Genomic DNA, 17,691 nt, shown 5'->3' with positions numbered 1-17,691 from the left:
TTCACATATCATCACATATCATCACATATCAATGTATCTTCTCTTCTATATTTGAACTCAAGTTTCCTTTAAAGCGCCCAATAGATGTCAATCTCAACAGACTCAACTGTGTTCATCCACCCGCGATGCATAGCTCTCCCCCACACGGTAACGACATCTCCCAGCTTGAGATTCCTCACAAACTGACCATCGCCGGCCATCCTCCCCTTTCCCTGCTCCATTAACTCTTGCGCCCCTGGAGAATCTGGAGAGACGACATCCCAGCACGTCCAAGTAACTTCGTAGTCTGTAAAATCCGAAGATGCCATCCTGTTACGCTGGATTTCGTGCGGGCCCTTCCACGGCGTGTAGGGAAATTGATAACCCCAGCCTTCGTGCATATCTTCTGCCTCCTTGACTTGTGGCTCAACCGTTCCCAATTTGCGTGCAGTCCACCGTCTCATAGCATTGCCATCCGCTTCATCTGCTGCGAGCGAAGTTCTATTTTAGTAAAGGAAGCTGCCATTTGCTGTCACGCATTGCACCGGATACTTACTGGAATTGCTCGCATCGAACCTCTCGATTCCGGCGTCAAACCAGGTTTTGGCGGCGATAAACATGCCTGGCACCTCGTCTGTCGTCCAGCCTTGGTCGTGGCTGCGGATCCGAAAGACAATCTTCCGCGCCGGATTGCTGAAAGTAGAAGCATTCTTTATTGCTCGCTGGAAAAAGTCCCGATCAAATTCTTTGAAGACGGGCAGAGGGTCGGGGACTGTAGTTGAGAACTCCTCATCACGAGAGCTGCTATCGTCTTCGCCTTCATAAGCACGCTCCGTCAGGCCGACAGGGTAAGATCGAAGCCGTAGCGGTGTTAGTGGCGTCTTGGTCAGCCTCGGAGTATACGCTGCTCACCAGAAATCGGAATCCCTCCCAATCGAATTCTCCCGGCCCAATACAGCGCGCAGGAATAACTTGGTTCAGCTGAGCTTTGGTGGATGATCGCGCCCAGTATTCGGCGCAGTCCAAGATGGTTCCCACCAGCTCTGGGAGGATCACCGTTCGGGCCAGCATTGCGCGCACGACCAGGACATCGCTCAACGTGGGCTCGAAGGGCTTACTAGAGCTCATTTTTATTGTACTATTTTCCGAACTGAGATGTTGGCATGTGTACAGTGACTAGAATAATCTTTTGTTTCGTCTGGCGATGAAATGAAGGATTAAAGGGTGCCGTGCTGCAGATCGGCCCAAGCCTTGGGTTGTGTGGCTGATGTCATTCAATTTTCAGGCTATTCATAATCTTGTTTCAACATCATACATAGATACATAGATTGGCATGTATTTTCTGCTATGCTGAATACTTGAACATACGCACACAAACTGCACAGCTGTGATGCGAAAAAAATGTCTTTTTCATTCTATAACGATTTTGTATCTTTCTATGAGGATGAGATGGAATTATAATCGTCTATTAATATCTATACCTTCTTATATGCTGTATTCCGGATTTCTCTTTCACGGTACAACCGACGACGTAGGCGGGGGCGATGCAGGTACCATAGGACCAACGTAAGAAACACCAACCTTGGCCAAAAACCACTGGTTTGGCGTTTGAACGCTGGGATGGAAGGCAATCTGCACTTGGCAGTTACCCAGTTGCTGCAGCGTCAGTGGACTCGTATCAGTGAGCGTGTTGAAAGTGGTTGAGCTGGCCATATAGTTGTTGGGTCCGAGAGTTGCCTTGGTCATATCTGCTGTTGCCAAGCCGTATGAGCCGCAGGCAACTTGAGCCGACACTTGGCTGGTCCAAGAAGAATCGGTAGCGGTGTTTGCTACATAGAACGTGAATGTATAGGTGGAGCTACTTTGAAGAGGGAAGCTTGCGCTGGCCATGAAGAACAATCCTGTTGTAGCTATATTGGTGACGCTGAAATTGGGTGAATCGCCGTCAGGGCTGTTGTTCATGCCGACATTCGGGTTGACCCATGACGATGGGCTGGTATTGATTTGGGCCTAGGGGCCCAAACCGGATGAGAAGTCGCCGTCGGGAATGAGATTTGGCGCTGAAGGTGACGTAGTAGCGGCCGCCGTGGTAATAGGAGTAGTAGCAGGAGTAGTAGCAGGAGTAGTAGCAGGAGTAGTATAAGGAAGTGTTTCGGGAGTTGTAGTGGTCGTAGTCGTGGTCGTAGTAGCAGTCGTGGTGATGGTTGTCGTCGTACATGTAGTCGTAACACCATTAGTCAATCCTGTGGCGACAGTATGCCATGATGTTGCTGTAACTTTAGGTGTCGTTGTTGAAGTAGACGTCTAAGAGAGTTAATATCGCCAATGTTAATGCAGAATATGAGAGCAATGTCCTGAGAAAAGACATACCACTGTTTTGGTAGAGGAGCAGGCTGTATGCGTAACTGTAATCGTCTTGGGCGGAACGTTGATGCAGCTGCATGCCGCAGTAATGCGTTCGGGGGTGTATACGAAGCACTTGTTGAGCATACACTTCGGTGGCTGCGGCTTTCCTCCTCCGACAGCTCTTTTCACTGGCTCAATTATTTTCTTCAATGGCTCAGATCTTTGAATGTCGGCCGTAACGGTCGCTGTAGCCGTCGATGTCTTTGTCTCTACAACTGTTGATGTTTTGATCACCGTGGACGATGGGATTGTTCTTGTATAAACAGTGGTTGTTGATTTTATGAGGCAGGTTGACGTCGCCGCGGTCTGCGTCTTCCACACAGTCTTTGTCCTGTGGTGCAAATTCCATTGGCCTTTATTTCTTATTAATCTAGAATAGGAAGAGAGCAGGCTTACACTGTGGGCTTCACTTCCGTGACTGTCTTGGTGCATGGCACGAGGGCAGAGCAATAAGCCGACGCCGAATGAGCATATTCGTAATCAGCGAAACACTTGTAGAGGCTGTCATCTCTACAGGGGCTGCGTTCGACAATCTCCAAGGGAGTTGCAGTTACGCCAGCGACGAGGCCAAGCACACCGACGACTGTCTTTATCATCATTTTGGCGACTTGGAACTGGAAGAGACTCCAGAGAGATTTCTGGATGAAAACCCATTCGCGGTCATACTAATTGAATATATATTGCATGCTAAGTCAAAACTTGCCGCTCGTACCGGAAAATACTAACTTTGCCAATGCAATCTAGTTATGTCTTGAATCTGGCCATCACGGCTCGACTGGATTAGGCCGTATTTCTGGCCTAAAAATACGCCACTAGCAGCTCAAGTCGAGTCTCAGTTAGGGACTACCCCTGTAGCATTTTGCTGCGGCTGATATATAGTGCGATGTTGTTGGCAATGCCCCTTACAAGTGCTCGGAACTATTTGCACTAGCGATATTAGCTCTTCAATTTTCTTAGGGTCTAATTCTTCAGCTCGTGTCCCCCATGTTGTTCCTGGATTTAGTGAGTGGCTTCCTTTGTTTGGGCACGGATATTCCTTGGGAGCTTTTAAATCGATCTCAAGTCCCTGGGGGTGGGGAACCCCGGAGCAAAGCTCCGACTGTCACAATATGCTTAAAATATTAGAAACATGGCATTACCGCAAGTATAGAAAGATATCTTGATCTGATTCAAGTAGTCAATATTATACTAGTCAGATATAGCTCAAGTATCATTGCGGTGATATTTGGTCTTAGCCGCTTGTATACAATCAAAGGGGGCGAGAAAGGAGATCATTGAGATCGTCAATATTCTCAGCTATATTTGAGCCCTTCTTCTTTGCTGGAGTACATGTGCCACTAACTGACTCTGTACATCATCTTAAAGCTATGGTTATACCTTTTCCTTCTGAGTTTATCCTAGAAACTCTTTTTCTCTTCATATTTTAGTCTAGTGGTGCCCAAGAGTATGTGCATCATTCTAATGTAGCTCCTCAGCCCATATGATTCTCTTCCAGGTTTATTACGAATCTCTTTTGGATACACCACCTTGGGAGCGCGATCAAAGGATTTGAGCAGCATTTGGCATTCTTGAGACGTGTTCATGCAATACCCTTTAGCCTTCGAATGTCTTAATGCTTCCCGCACTCCTAGTAACACATTCAGTTGTCTGTACAACCTTCAACTCTCCGTTATCGTCACTACGGATATCAAGAATCATTATCGCATGACCAATCTGCTCCTCTTTAGTCTTTTTATCAACATATTTAAGCTCGCCGTCGAACACAAGTGAGCCGCCACCGTTAGGAGATTCCCACACTTTGACTTCTATGGCGTGGATGAAGGCTAGGTTAAAGGCAGCACGTGTGCTAGTAATGTATGCAAGATATTCTTCGCGGGTAACATGGTCGTGGTTGATCCTATCATAGGGTACGAGTTAGTCATCGATATAGAAGTATGGTAGAGACGTGGCATGGTGGTAGAAATGCTGCTGACTTGATGACTATATCGTTTGCAAAAGTCTTGTTGAATGTGTTGACTGCGAGATCATCGTCTGGTTGAAATAAAATCTTTACCCAAGCTTCTGATAGCCAGTTAAAGAGGGCGCTGTTTTTACTGTCTTGAGAAGCCGACATGTTCTGATGTGTGTAGAAAGCTGGAGATGTCGGAGAAAGCAAGCCAAAAGCTTCAGATGCGGTAGTAAAAGGGTGGGAGGAAATAGATCTGAACATAGTCACCGAATACAAAGATATTACATAGACTTATATAGGCCTCTAGAGCTTCAAGTCAAAGTATAATATATATTCTATCCAATGTATTGGTCAATATCTTTTGGGCTATAAGCTGACATCCATGCTCATCCAAGCTTCGGAGCTCAGTGTTTTAGCTAAGTGAGGAGTAATATGTCCTCGTATCGCGCTTAATAAATGGTATTATCAAGCCTTAGCTGCAAAAAGAAATAATCATCAAAATCTTACTAGTAATCTGAAGTTTAACCCGCCCTTTATTATATAGGCGCAGCAGCCTAGATGATCTAGAGTCAGCCTTCTGTTGATGGTCTAACCCAACATACTACTAGTCAGGTAACGGTCTTAAATTCCTGGCTATACCATTCCACAAAGAGCAATTGTATTTCGCCGCAAATCGCAAATTCCATTGACGGTAAAGCACCATGCTCAGAGTAGAGCTTTAGTATCTCCGCTCTTTCTTCTTCTTCCTTTTCTTTCTCGCATCCTGGCATTGGGCGTTCCATATCTAAAATAAAATATTAATCGGCTACTGTATTGCAAATAATGCTCGCTATTAATCATTTTGAGCCATAAATCATACACATAGATGCAAACGATAATTGTCATTGGCAACCTCTATGCTTATTTATTATTAGGTCTAAGAATCCTTTTTTTCCCCAGTGAAGTATCTGTGTTAAGTGCACCTTCTTCAGTTAGCCCTGCCAGTGAACAGATATTATATTTGATGTTTCACTAAGCCTCCGGGACTCCTAAGCCCTATAATTCCATAGGGCGTTGAAATCCGCTTGAGGTTGTATCACTTTGCCGGAACCTCTCGGGTTATTCGCCTCAAGGAGCACCAAAGGTGCTATTAGAGGACTCTACTAACCAGTAATGGCGCGTCTTCTTTGTCATTTTTGGTTCCCAAGCCTAAATTAGGTAAAAACTTCTTGTAATCTGACTGCGTGTACCTAATAATTCAGTTTAGCTGTCAAGAGTTTAGCTGTCAAGATGCAGCTCTCTTGACAAATGCCTCAGATGACATTGGCGCTATGAAACGTCGCCGTTGCGCCCGCTCTTGCTAGTTTGATGACCTTGGCCCCAATATACAATATATGACTTGTTGCTTTTATCGAGTTGCGGACAAGCAGAGATTTTCTTCTGTTCCTTAGTGAAGAGAGAGAAAGATCTAATATTATTTTCCTTATATGGGTACATGTTCGTGAAAAGTATACGAAGTGTATGCAGGCAGAAATGCCAGGGAGGAGGAGCTAAGCTGCGGGGCTCTACATCCTTCAATGGCGAGCTCACGAACTACTTTCAAGGAGGGTTAAGAACACTTTGCAAGATGGCCATTCATTCTCTCTGCTTTGCACATTCTTGTCGCATTTAGTTCACAGAGTGGCTGCATTGTTGACATACATTTGACTACCTTTGAAAATGGCTAGTTTGGCAATCGCTTCATGCAGTGTTGCTGACGGCGCGGCTCTCAGTCGCAACAATATGTCGGCATTCTGGGAAATTCCGAATTGGGTGCTGGCGTGGCGCCACAGCACACTTGAGGAACATATTGCCAGAATGACCAAGAGATACCCACGCAGGTTGATAAGCGAGCGTGAGACTTCACGGCACCAAAAGGTGGTTGATACAGAGACCGGCCGTCTATTAGGCTATGCTCGTTGGGTCTTGCCGGAATCATATGCTGTTCTTGCGGATGGTGGACCAGCCTGGCCAGAAGCCATGGTTCCGGCGGTGAGCCCCGAGGAAGAAGCTGAAATCAAACGAGTCGCTGAAGCAACCCAATGGAATCCAAACAACGATACCGACCCGCTGGATGAAGCAGTTACGAATATTAAAAATAAGATAATGGCGAGAAAGCCGTACTTGTGTAAGCGCGTACAAGGACAGAATCAAAGACAAACATTAATTCTTGATAAACTTATAGGCCTGGATTATTTAGCTGTGCATCCAGAGAATAAAGGTAAAGGAGTCGCTACCCTTTTGGTAGAGAGCGGAATGAAGCAAGCAGACAAGTTGGGTTTAGATATTTTCATCCTCGCCTGTAAACCTGCATGGGGATTATATAGTCGACTTGGATTCCGCATTGAGGAGGAGCTTATCCAGGACGATTCCATGTACGGAGGGGATGGTGAATTTGCCATGCGTTACTACATTTACGAGCAGCCCCTGAAATCCGAGGCGTGATAGATAACTCGCTTGGCAAAATGTGGCATCTGTATTGAAGAAGAGAGTAACATGGAAATAATATAGAGCCAGGGGTTATACAGGACACACGAGTTATAGATTTCCACCCAGCGGTTCTCTCCTATAATTGACTTTGTAGCCATAAAGCTGATACGATTATGACTACTATAGAATCTTCGTAGGAATACTATTACTCCCTCCCGGCAGGGCCTACCTTGGTTTTATGGTCTAATCTATTTTGGCCTTCTATTTTGCGTTCTTATGCTCATACAAAATCCACTTCAAAATTTATGCCGAGCATAAAGAGGATTTTATGAAGTCATCTACAATAACCAATTACTCATAGAGCCTGCTTCGCTATGTTGGATGCCGATTTTCCTTCATTATCGATGGGCCTTGACTCTCCAAGTCAACTCGCAGTTCTTATCTGCCAGACAGTGATACACCTCAGCTCATCTTTAGAGGGATGCATAATGCCACATATGCCGGCGGCTCTAGCAGAGAATTATTTCGTACAGTTGCTCTCTGGTAGCTGCCAAAGGGACCTTAAAGCCGATTTCAGTCCCTCTAAAGACTACGCAAAGGCCTGCATGGGCTTAGATCTTTGCATGAAGGAGCAGGAGATTTCACAAAGGATTCTTAAAGGTTGATCGGCAGCTAATAATGGCGATTTACCATTTTGCTACTTGCAGCTGTAACCAATTATAAAATGACGACCCGGGACTCTTTGTCGCATATAAGACGACTTCTCTAAACCTAGTGAAGCCATCTTCGATAATATCATGCCTTTGAGAATTTGCGAATATCGGCTGGACGTTTAAGACAGCCAGCATTTAACAGATCTTACTTTCCGCTCGGACAGTGGAGCCACGCTTACAGGTGGCTGGCCGTGTAACGAGGCAGAAAGTACGGCCACATTACTAATTGCAAGATGAATTTCAAATCACGATTCTTGAAACTAGTGCGTAAAATCGCTTTTACTTTTCCTGACAATATGTATTGCGATATAATGGATTGTCGTCCACAAAACCACTGGAGGTCAACTCCTGTTAGCGGATGCTACTTTATTTCGATCGCAAGCTATTGAAATTGGCAGCTTCCTCAGCTTAGTCACTTTTAGGTAGCGCTGAAAGAAGATTGTGCTGCGCCTCAAGATTTCGCATAAGGAAAGATTCTAGCAGCATTTATACCTACCCCTTGTGTATCACTGGCTTTTCCAAAACAACGCATGACGTGTAACTGAAGCTATGTTCGTATGATGTTTAAATTCGTGATACGGACTTAGGAGATAGACAGGTCGCACAATGCCAGATGACCCTTCCATGGCATGTTAGCAAGGGATAGTCTATTAATAATTGAACCTATAAACTAGACTACATAGTCTAGTTACTAAAAGTATTAAGGTGGAACCGGTCGCTGACTCTTACAGTGGTCTCATTGCTCTCATGGTTACTCGATGCTGGCACAACAAGGACTCTGGAATTCCAATTATGTTATTACTATTCTCAGACTTACACCTTGATGGAAGTTTTTACGACGTAGTTACCCGTAACCAAGATTCACTTTCGTTGTAACATCCTGGATTTCGCCCAAAGAGTGTGTCAGGGATAGTATTAATGGCCCGCTCGAAGGATCATCAATCTCCAGGGCACATCTCATTAGGTAAGCAGCTGTTGCTGCTGGCTTAGAAATCCATATTCTTCTACATAGAAATTATTTGTCTCTAACTATCCTCCTCATATAGTTTTAGGAGTTGGGTTATAAATACCGCAACATTTACTTATATAATGAAGGCTTTTGGGCTGGTCTTTAATGATGCTAAATAAAATAGTGTCTCTTATGTGGATGCATACACCTGCTATAGCTCAGCTATAATTATTTACCCATCTCATCATGGCCGGCTTCATTCCTGAAAAAGTTCCAGGGTCCCATTCTGCGGTTATAATTGCCGCCCCTAGGGCTCCTCTCGAAATTCTCACGCGAGATACTGAGGCACCCGGTGCAGGCGAGGTTCTTATTCGTGTTGAATGGACTTCCTCTACTCCTCTGGACCTCCATCAGGCTGATGGCGGGCTTCTAATAAAACCGCCTTATGTCATGGGCACTTCTTTTGGAGGTACTGTCATGGCACTCGGTCCTATCGATCCCGCCAATCCGGATTCCCATAATCCTAAACTACAGGTGGGCGATACCGTCTTTGGATTCGCCTTTCGTAGTGCTAGAGAAAAAGGCCACCAGACATACTTGACAACCTCAACTTTCTTATGCAGCCGACTACCGCCAAATCTCACTCTAGAAGACGCTGTCGCTGTACCGGTGAATCTAGTCACAGCCTTCCATACCATCACAGCAGACCTTGAGCTGCCGCTCCCCTGGCCGGTACAGGAACTAAGCAAAGAGAGCCGTAATGCTCCTATCCTGATATGGGGAACAGCAAGCAGCGTAGGAGACTATGCACTGCAAGTCCTTCATCATTGGGGCTACGAGAATTTGCTTGCTGTTGCAAGTGAAAGACACCACGCGCGGCTTAAGGCGCTAGGTGCCAAGGCGACGTTTGACTACAATGATTCGAATGTGGCAGAAAAAATCCTCAGTTATGCTGGGACAATCTCAGACACCGAACCCCGTATCCCATATATCTTGGACTGCATTGGCTCGCTGGAAGGCACATTGCGGCCACTGACAAAGATTGCCGAGCCAGGAGCCAATGTGGCTGTTATGCTGCCTGTTATTAATGTCCATGCGAGCTCAAATACGCCACCCGAGTACGAAATGGATGTTTCACAGTCACTGGTAGGAGAGTGGAGAGAGGGTGTAAAGCTCAGGGGAACACGAACACACTTTTATCTGCGCAACGAACTCTTCAAAACCCAATTACAGTCTGAGATCGTGCCGACTTTGCTGGAAAAAGGCATTATCCAGCCGAACAAAATCCGTATAGTGGAAGGAAATACGTTACTAGAACGAGCTGAGAATGCTTTGAGCTTGCTGAGAGATCAAGCCCCAAGTGGAGAGAAATTGGTATGGAGAGTCGCAGATGAGGATGAGTAAGATGAAGAAATGCATCAATTAAGCCATTCTTAATGCCATCCAGAAGAGTAAATACAAATCAGTTACCAATACTTTAATTATCAGTCTTCTTAATCAAAATATTAACTATCACTGAGAATTATGAGGGTTATTTTCTTCAAAAAGGTGAAAAAAGCAAAACGAATTAAATTCTTTTGTTCATTTTTTTTTGAATCTTGAAGTAAACTAATTATCACAAATTTACGGCCCTGGACACTGGCCAAGCCCCAATCTAATCATCGATGTTATCTAATCCGAAGATATGCTAAAGAACGAAATAATTTTGGTAAGAAATTACTCGATTTCCGATTTTCTGCTCAAGAGAACGCCTCCAACCATTATTGACTTCCTTGAGATGATTGTCAAGCGCTGAGCTCTTCGGAGCATCCATCATATCCGATCAGGATCTTGATGTATTAGTACTTTTTCTGCAGAAGCAGTGATGGCTTTGTTGGTCTCAAATATTTTTGACTTGAATGCAGTCCGACCAACGTTGACAGTGGCTGGAAGTTTTGCGGCCTTCACTATGTCCTTAATAAAAGTGGTGAAGGCTGCATCTGTGCCTCTTGCACCTATTAGCCCAATAGCCACAGGAAGCCACTTCCTGCCTCTTCGTCAAACGAGAGTGGTATGTTGTTTGACCAACTAAACGAAATTAATCATTGCATCAAGAGGTGAGATTCAACGGCGAAAGTCATACTAGGCAAAATAACTTCGGGAGCCCCTGCATATACCGCAATAAAATAAAAAAACCACCCTTCGCCAGTCCAAGACGGGCGTCTGTAAAGTGTCAGTGAGATCGATAAGTAGTAATGACAGGATACATACTCTCCATATTCGTCCCTATAGCTAGGTTCACCTTATGTCCACGGCAGCACCAACATGCTTTCGGAGCAGCCGTTTTCATCTGCTTGCAGAACGTATCTTTCAAACCAGGCACGGAAAACTTCAATTTCCTCTTCTCCTTGTTTTTGTCTTTCAACTGTCTGGGTTGGCAAAAATTCCCTTTGGCACCGTCAACATATACTCATTTGCAGCTCAAAGAGGAGAAAGAAGGCATCTCACATTTTCCACTGGAGTTGGGGATTTAGTGGAGGAGCGTGGCCAAACGCGCTCTCGTATTCTGCATGGAATTTCTTTAGCATGGCCCATTGATCGGGAGAAGACGCAGTGACAAATGTCGTGTTGAAATAATCGTCAATCGAGAGTTCGGTTCCAACAGTGTTTGTTTCCGACCAAAGTTTGCCTAGGCTGAGCTCAGTTCGTTTTATACCAAGAGTGTTCTCAAGTTGTCGGACAGTGCTTTCAAATATTGCTGAGCTTGCCTCGTCTTCAACTGGCCAATATTCACTAAGATATATAATCCTCGTGGGATTCTATCGTGATGTTAATGTAAACATCCTATAGTGTGTGAATTGTTAGCTATCTGACCTTGAAACAGGCAGGAATCTCCTCCTTTTGATTATATAGAACCGATGATGTTGACGCAAGAATTTCTATATCTCTCGTAAAGATTCCAAAAGTATCGAAGTTCTTTGAGAATGGGATGACGCCTTGATTATCTATCGCATTTGTCGACGGCCGGATCGCAAAGAGCCAATGAATAGCGGCAGGAGCTCTAACGCTTCCACTACCTGTTTTGAATTTGTCAGTAATCAGAATCATTATGCCTCAGAGTCAGACACGATGAAACGTACAATCTGTTCCAGTAGACAAATCTAACCATTCATAGGCGGCCACAGAAGCGGCGCTACCAGAGCTACTCGCGCTTGGAGTTTGATAGCCATCTCCCTGTGGATTCCACGGCGCATGGTAGTCCACCCAATCACTGGTAGCCCATTCACTCTCGCCAAACTGTGTTGACTTTAGTTTGCCGACCACGATGGCGCCATGGTCCAGCAGGCGTTGTACCCCGGTGGCGCTTTTTTCCTGAGGCCCATGAAGTTGGGCCCAGGCACGAGACGAGCCTGTCGTCTTGACCCCACGAACGTTTTGGGTGTCTTTGACTGCGATACGCAGCCCAGCTAATGGCTTTTCCTCGGTAGGCGTAAAGTATAGGCGTGAAGGCACACCGATGGTCAAGGTTGAAGGGTACTCTTCTGTGAATACTGACACATTGAAGGACTTGTAGCTATTGAAGGTTGTTAGTGACTGTACGGTACCAATATATTCATTTCACTTACAGATATGGGTCATTTGGTGACTGAATCGTCGCACTGATAAACGCCCCAGATGTATCGGGATATAACCGATAAACCTCGTGTAGCTGACCACCATTGCAGTAATATGGCCCAGATGGCGCGTCCAAAGTTTCTGAGTTTTCGATAGATAATACTCGGTCCCCCCAAGTTTCGAGTATCTTTTGGGCAGCAGCGCTGAGTTGGATGATTTGGCGAGAATTCTGGTATTGGAAAATGAGGTTTGGAAAAAATTCGGTCGTCCAAACGTCAACTTGTGAAAGCTTTTCTCGAGCCTTAATGAGGTACGCTGGTGTGATATGAAGACTGGAGACACGAATGACTGTACATGGCCCTGAGACCGATAGGCCGTTGGACAGCGTACTTTTATACTAAGAAATGGAAACCGTTATTCTTGAATTACGTTCACGGTGTTATGATCCAGCGTGTACCTTGGACGATGGCGATACGAAACAGACTGCTTCGCCGAGGGTAAATACCGACGGAGGTGGCTGCATGGGCATAGCCATTTCAGCTGACTTCCCCACAACGACGCAACCAAGGCAGAAGAGACAAACGATGGCGATGAGGAGAATTCTTGTGCAGTATTGGCGTTCCGATCGGGCCGTCTTGAAGCTTTTTTCTCCGGTTGAGCCTTGCCCCTGCCTACTTGCTGTGATGTTGGCAGCGTAGAATCAAGGAGATCCAGAGAGATGTTCGAGGGGACAAAAAGTTCCAAAACTGGGCCTGATCCGGGCGTAAACAAAGAGCCTGTTCAATTATGCGCCTGCGAAGTGTGGTTCTGCTATCACATAGGCTCCTTTGAGCACAGTGTAATTTTCTTTGAGACGGGTCTTGCCGACGCTTCTCACACGGTACGATAAACGTGACCATGTCCTGGCCCGTGAACGGTGAATCTGAGGAGGGTGATGAGCTCAAGGTCAAGGCCCAGCAGTTGCGATTCCAGTTGACGGGTAAGGAGCCAGGAGAGGACGAGTCACAGGAAGCATACGATGAACTCATTGCCTATTTCTATCGCTGATGGCATAAAGAGATATCTACGGAAGTATGCTTAGCACCAAGTCTGAAAGGTGATTTTCTCATGAGTCTATGGGTTCTTCTGTTGTAGCTAAGGGCTTACCATGAATGCAGATTGGAGACGGATGCTGTTACATTATTTGACATTCGACATCTTCATGTATTTGGATGGCTACGATTGTTGCAGTTCCATCTTCACTGATTAAAGCCAGAATATACAAGTAATTTCACTTCTACTCTGTATTTACCATATCTAGACTGTCAGCATTACAGCCCATTGAGCTCAGCTGTTCGAGAAAAAATTTGTTCCGTAATGTACTCTTACATACTAATTAATGACGCTTGTCTCTTTGATCTCGGCTATTAGTAGAAAACCTTATAACAACTAAACCAAGAAAGCGGAGCAGAGCATATTTACATTTGTATATAGCGTTAAACATACAGTTCTACAAAGAAAAGCCTCCTCGTCTTCATCGTTATAACCCAGTATGCACACCTGAATAGGAGCAGTTTAGTTAAGTAGGTTGAAAATATGGGTTGAAACAGTGACAATTCCGTTACCTCTTGAATACTTCATAGGTACTATATTGATCTAAGATATCATTTGCATATTTGCTACGTAGCTGTTTAAAACTGTGTGATCGTCAGCATCGGGTAGCTCATCGAATCCTAAAGCAGCAAGTTGCTTTTTGTATCGCTGCTGGGATCTCATTTCCTAAAGGCGGTTAGCAAAAACATATATGAGAGAGATTATGCGAGACAAACTTCTTCAACGGTACCCTTGATCAGGTAGCGTGTCACGCTGACTTCGCTTTTCTGCCCAAGTCGAATAGCGCGCGCGATAGCCTGGGCCTCTACGCCGGGATTCCACTGTAATTCTACAATGAAGATGCGATTGGCACAGGTGAGATTGAGTCTGATAACTGATAAGTATCATGCAATCAGAATGGAATCAGATATACGGCTGACATACCCAAATCCTCCAGTTCCAGTCGTCATAATGAGAACTCGCTTTTCATCATCAGTTGCAAACTGGTCGAGTTTGGTTTGCCGCTGTGAAAGAGAAGAGCTACCGTCAATACAGAGGTATTGAATTCCAGCTTCTTCCAGATACCGGGATAATAATTTGAGCGTTCTGGTCCAACATGAGAAAATAATGCTATGCTTGTTAGAATTGTAAATTTTTGTGACTCTGTGACAGAGGAAATATTTACCTTTTTGTCTCGTTCAAGTCTTTCTCAACATCTTTAATCAGTGCTTTCATTTTTGTTGAATGGCCCTCCTTGTGGAAATAATAATCATCATTGTTTCCAATATTGCCCTGAGCGGGCCAATCGGGGACGTCTTCGCTATTCGATACATTGCTTCCCATCATATCGGGCCCAAGAGTTAACACACATACAGGACACTTCGCTAGCCTGCCCGATTCATTGAGGCATTCAGAGCATAACACATGGTTGCAATGCTTATTATAGTCGCTGCGAAGCCAGCTAGAACCCAAAATTGGCATGGGTGACTGGCAACCTGAGCAACTAATTTCACTATTATGGCCGAGGGCAGAAATGGCAGCTTCTCGCTCATCCTGATAGCTGCGGCGGCGCCAAGAGAATGGCTGCTGATATGTACCGTGATTGCACAAGAGGCGCATTTGCAAGTTCATCTGGAAGAGCCCAAAATGTGAGCTCTTATCCACTTCATCTACACGGTGGCAGATCATGCGCATCAAGATTTTCTTCGTATTCTCGTATTGCTTGCGCTCTTCGGGAGTGAATTCTAGTTCACGCAAATAGGATCGTAACCCTGGTAGTTTGATCACGTCTTTTGTGCGTCTTAAACAAAGGGCTTCAATAAGCATAACAAGGCGGTCTTTAACAGCAGTCGCTATAGCAGAGTCGTCAGTGCTCTGTTCAAAGGGCACTTCAATCCATCTGCGAAATACTGCAGCCTTGGAGAAAGGCTCAGCGCGGATGAATGCAAAGAGCGTGCCAATATCCGCAAGCTTATTCTGAATAGGCGTTCCTGTAAGACACCACCTCGAGTTGGCATGGAGCTCATCACAAGAGCGGTAGAATAAAGTGGCTCGGCGTCGTATTATGTGGGCTGAAGAGTGAGCATTCCCCTGAAATATAAAATCGTGAAATATATAATAGGATACAGGAAACTGACCTTCGTCCAAAACGATTCTATACCAGTCAATACAATGGAGGAGTGATTTTGTCGACTTGTTCTGAAATTCAGCCTTGAGAGTGCTGTAAGTAGTCACAACAATGTCTGAGTTTAAGACCTTGCTCAGTTTCTTAGTTCTATCAGGGCCGTGGTATTTAATTGTCTTGACTCCCTCTTTCAAGTGCCTGCAGTATAGCTATTTAGTATAGATGTTGCTGTAAATGGAATGAGCCTTACGTGTTGATTTCATTTATCCAATTGTATACAAGAACTGTCCAAATAAGTCAGTCACAAGGCCCATATTTGATTCGAGAGAGAAGATTAACAAACGTGCAGATGGCACAATTACAAGGGTAGATCGTGATCGCTTCAGAATTCCCTCTTCAGCAGTAGCGCTATTTTCTTGTTGTTTAACCCACTCTTTTCCATCATCTAGAGTCTTCATTATCAGAGCCAGGATGGATAGGGACTTGCCCATGCCCATCTCATCGGCTAGAATGCCTCCTCCTCTTTCGTCTGGCTGTATGCCATTCTTAATCTCCGTTTTGGTAATTCTGTGACGATATCTAATAGTTCAAGTCAGCTACCGGCAATATGGTATGTAGAATGCATGGCTATAGTACTTCTCAGTTCCATCATCGAGTACTTTCGTCTCCCAAAGCCTATATTTATCATTTATATGGCCTGTTTCTCTTTCTAACATGAAGCCAAGAGCTTCTTGTTGATGCCTAACGACAATAAGTCAGCAACTATTTATAATAGTATTCAGGAATATTCACTTGAGAAGCTCTTGGGTGACCCTGTCTCCGCCATCCACCATGTCCAGATCTCGAGAACGGTCGAGAGACTTATATACTTCCTCAACCATCTTTTGTAGCCGTTCTTCTCGCTTCTTCTTACCCGTAGGACCCTCATTGCGAGTTTGGGTTACTGGCTGTGTGCACTGTATTGGAACTCCACCAATTTCGAGACGTAAGAAGTGGGGGTTATCGTAAGTTACACCACGCTTCATATGAGTTGATTTCTGTAGCCATAGTTTACCGTGGGATAGCATGTCACCAACTTCCTTTGCAGCAAACTGCGGTCCATACAGGTTGATATCAACTTTCGCAATAGCCTCAGATGCCTTGTTCGCTCTTCCTATTATACCTTTGAGATTTGATGCTTGCCCTATGGGTTCAAACTTAACTTGTGGCATAGCTAGGAGTGGTGCAAGCGTCTTGCCAACGGCAGAGCGCAGGTAACCGAATTCCCCACCTTCATCGCCCTCGTCGGCGTCGTGGAACAATAGAACTACGTGATCTCCTTGCTTCTTGATCTTAAAACGCTCATACATGGTCTCCATTTTTCCAAGTCTAGAGTGGATGGCTTGCATTTCGCCGATCAATTTGACGTCGAGATTGTGCAGCTGGTATACCTTTGGTTAGCAGCTACAGATTTAGAGATAATCCTTGTCTCACCATCCCATAGCATATTTCATCCTGATCATTCAACAGAGTGACATCTTCCGATCGCGATTGGCTTAACTCTGGACTCAAAGATGGTAACTGCGACGTCTCTTGAGACGAAAATGGTGCTGATCCAGAGAAATCGGTGTCAGATAGGACTAAATCATTTCGCCATTCTAAAAGCGCTCCATCTAAGTTGTACGGGGGTTCATTGATATTCAACGTTGACATTTGTTCGCCCACAGTCTGGTCAAGGAACATGCCGCTGATTACACCTGTCATAGAATGTATTGGCTGCATAATCGGAACATCGCTGAGTCATTTAGTAGCTGTCATGCAGAATACGACATTTTACTTTGCTATACCTAGTTGGATTCATATAGCTTGGTCCGTGGAATTGACTCTGCCGAGGTATGTCAAGCATATCGCTATAATCAGATTGCCATATTCCTTGCTCATAAGGCTGCGGTATAGTCGCGCCGGGCGCGATACCGGTACCGGTGTAAAGATATTCATCATCATTTAACTCCCTGATAGGGTCAAATTGTCGCTTCAAAGGGTTAGACATGGCGGCTATTTAGTGTCGCCTATTGATAACGCAAATCTCAAGATGCCGAAACCGCTCCATTGTGTCGCTAAGAGAATATGTGAATACTTATGGTACTGTTCCCAGCTGTCTGATTGTTGGATTTACGTCTCATCGGGCTAGTATGTGGTGGATCCTTGGCGAACGAGGCAGAGACCGTTTGTCACCGAAACCGAGGCTGAAGTCGTCTACGTGGTGGATGGTGGCGTAGCCCCTGGTAAGGCAACTAAGGCTGTATGCACATGTAATACATACATGCATTGATGCTATTCGCTTGCCAGCTCAGCGAGCGAATCGGCTGTGAGTTTCTTGGATCTTTCAAGAGGCTTAGGCGCCTGCTGCCTAGATTACATGTATGTTATTGCATGCACTAATGCATGCTCACACACCTGTCACAGCTGGTCCAGCGTT

At 45.1% G+C, this 17,691-nt stretch overlaps 9 protein-coding genes across 9 annotated transcripts; 2 read left to right on the top strand and 7 right to left on the bottom strand.

Annotated features, from left to right (window-relative positions):
- Positions 1-68: 68 nt before the first annotated feature.
- On the bottom strand, positions 69-599 carry TrAFT101_007923 (uncharacterized protein; the record flags this gene model as incomplete). Its single annotated transcript, XM_024908398.2, has 2 exons — positions 69-466; positions 536-599. The coding sequence occupies 2 exons, from the start codon at positions 597-599 to the stop codon at positions 69-71; spliced, it is 462 nt and encodes a 153-aa protein (XP_024758960.2).
- Positions 600-798: 199 nt separating this feature from the next.
- Positions 799-1,107, bottom strand: TrAFT101_007922 (uncharacterized protein; the record flags this gene model as incomplete). The annotated part of the gene is made up of 1 exon (XM_066128181.1): positions 799-1,107. The coding sequence occupies one exon, from the start codon at positions 1,105-1,107 to the stop codon at positions 799-801; it is 309 nt and encodes a 102-aa protein (XP_065984298.1).
- Positions 1,108-1,491: 384 nt separating this feature from the next.
- TrAFT101_007921 (uncharacterized protein) lies at positions 1,492-1,941 on the bottom strand (the record flags this gene model as incomplete). Its single annotated transcript, XM_066128180.1, has 1 exon — positions 1,492-1,941. The coding sequence occupies one exon, from the start codon at positions 1,939-1,941 to the stop codon at positions 1,492-1,494; it is 450 nt and encodes a 149-aa protein (XP_065984297.1).
- A 48-nt stretch (positions 1,942-1,989) lies between these two features.
- TrAFT101_007920 (uncharacterized protein) lies at positions 1,990-2,984 on the bottom strand (the record flags this gene model as incomplete). Its single annotated transcript, XM_066128179.1, has 3 exons — positions 1,990-2,283; positions 2,350-2,716; positions 2,782-2,984. The coding sequence occupies 3 exons, from the start codon at positions 2,982-2,984 to the stop codon at positions 1,990-1,992; spliced, it is 864 nt and encodes a 287-aa protein (XP_065984296.1).
- A 994-nt stretch (positions 2,985-3,978) lies between these two features.
- Positions 3,979-4,498, bottom strand: TrAFT101_007919 (uncharacterized protein; the record flags this gene model as incomplete). The annotated part of the gene is made up of 2 exons (XM_024904099.1): positions 3,979-4,282; positions 4,359-4,498. 2 exons carry the CDS (start codon positions 4,496-4,498, stop codon positions 3,979-3,981), a joined length of 444 nt encoding a protein of 147 aa, XP_024758962.1.
- Positions 4,499-5,956: 1,458 nt separating this feature from the next.
- Positions 5,957-6,908, top strand: TrAFT101_007918 (uncharacterized protein). The gene is made up of 2 exons (XM_024900539.2): positions 5,957-6,479; positions 6,537-6,908. The coding sequence occupies exons 1-2, from the start codon at positions 6,032-6,034 to the stop codon at positions 6,794-6,796; spliced, it is 708 nt and encodes a 235-aa protein (XP_024758963.2). The 5' UTR covers positions 5,957-6,031; the 3' UTR covers positions 6,797-6,908.
- Positions 6,909-8,797: 1,889 nt separating this feature from the next.
- Positions 8,798-9,963, top strand: TrAFT101_007917 (uncharacterized protein). Its single transcript, XM_024910674.2, has one exon. The coding sequence runs from the start codon at positions 8,894-8,896 to the stop codon at positions 9,845-9,847; it is 954 nt and encodes a 317-aa protein (XP_024758964.2). The 5' UTR covers positions 8,798-8,893; the 3' UTR covers positions 9,848-9,963.
- Positions 9,964-10,725: 762 nt separating this feature from the next.
- On the bottom strand, positions 10,726-12,572 carry TrAFT101_007916 (uncharacterized protein; the record flags this gene model as incomplete). Its single annotated transcript, XM_066128178.1, has 6 exons — positions 10,726-10,870; positions 10,931-11,241; positions 11,297-11,499; positions 11,563-11,996; positions 12,049-12,434; positions 12,495-12,572. 6 exons carry the CDS (start codon positions 12,570-12,572, stop codon positions 10,726-10,728), a joined length of 1,557 nt encoding a protein of 518 aa, XP_065984295.1.
- Positions 12,573-13,428: 856 nt separating this feature from the next.
- TrAFT101_007915 (uncharacterized protein) lies at positions 13,429-17,383 on the bottom strand. The gene is made up of 11 exons (XM_024900503.2): positions 17,060-17,383; positions 16,707-17,007; positions 16,026-16,654; positions 15,870-15,974; positions 15,577-15,812; positions 15,484-15,517; positions 15,247-15,431; positions 14,295-15,180; positions 14,054-14,239; positions 13,846-13,996; positions 13,429-13,795 (listed from the first exon to the last, which is right to left on the bottom strand). The coding sequence occupies exons 1-11, from the start codon at positions 17,260-17,262 to the stop codon at positions 13,673-13,675; spliced, it is 3,039 nt and encodes a 1,012-aa protein (XP_024758966.2). The 5' UTR covers positions 17,263-17,383; the 3' UTR covers positions 13,429-13,672.
- Positions 17,384-17,691: the final 308 nt, after the last annotated feature.

Source organism: Trichoderma asperellum, chromosome 4, assembly GCF_020647865.1.
Source record: "Trichoderma asperellum chromosome 4, complete sequence".
Classification (NCBI taxonomy): domain Eukaryota; kingdom Fungi; phylum Ascomycota; class Sordariomycetes; order Hypocreales; family Hypocreaceae; genus Trichoderma; species Trichoderma asperellum.
This window is presented reverse-complemented; position numbering and strand designations above follow the sequence as displayed.

Coding starts and splice junctions, on each gene's coding strand:
- TrAFT101_007918 (XM_024900539.2), top strand. CDS start 6,032: ATGGCTAGTTTGGCAATCGCTTCATGCAGTGTTGCTGACGGCGCGGCT. Junction 6,480..6,536: donor GGCGAGAAAGCCGTACTTGT/GTAAGCGCGTAC, acceptor ATAAACTTATAG/GCCTGGATTATTTAGCTGTG.
- TrAFT101_007917 (XM_024910674.2), top strand. CDS start 8,894: ATGGGCACTTCTTTTGGAGGTACTGTCATGGCACTCGGTCCTATCGAT.
- TrAFT101_007915 (XM_024900503.2), bottom strand. CDS start 17,262: ATGTCTAACCCTTTGAAGCGACAATTTGACCCTATCAGGGAGTTAAAT. Junction 15,432..15,483: donor TGGATAAATGAAATCAACAC/GTAAGGCTCATT, acceptor GCTATACTGCAG/GCACTTGAAAGAGGGAGTCA. Junction 13,796..13,845: donor TCAAGGGTACCGTTGAAGAA/GTTTGTCTCGCA, acceptor AACCGCCTTTAG/GAAATGAGATCCCAGCAGCG.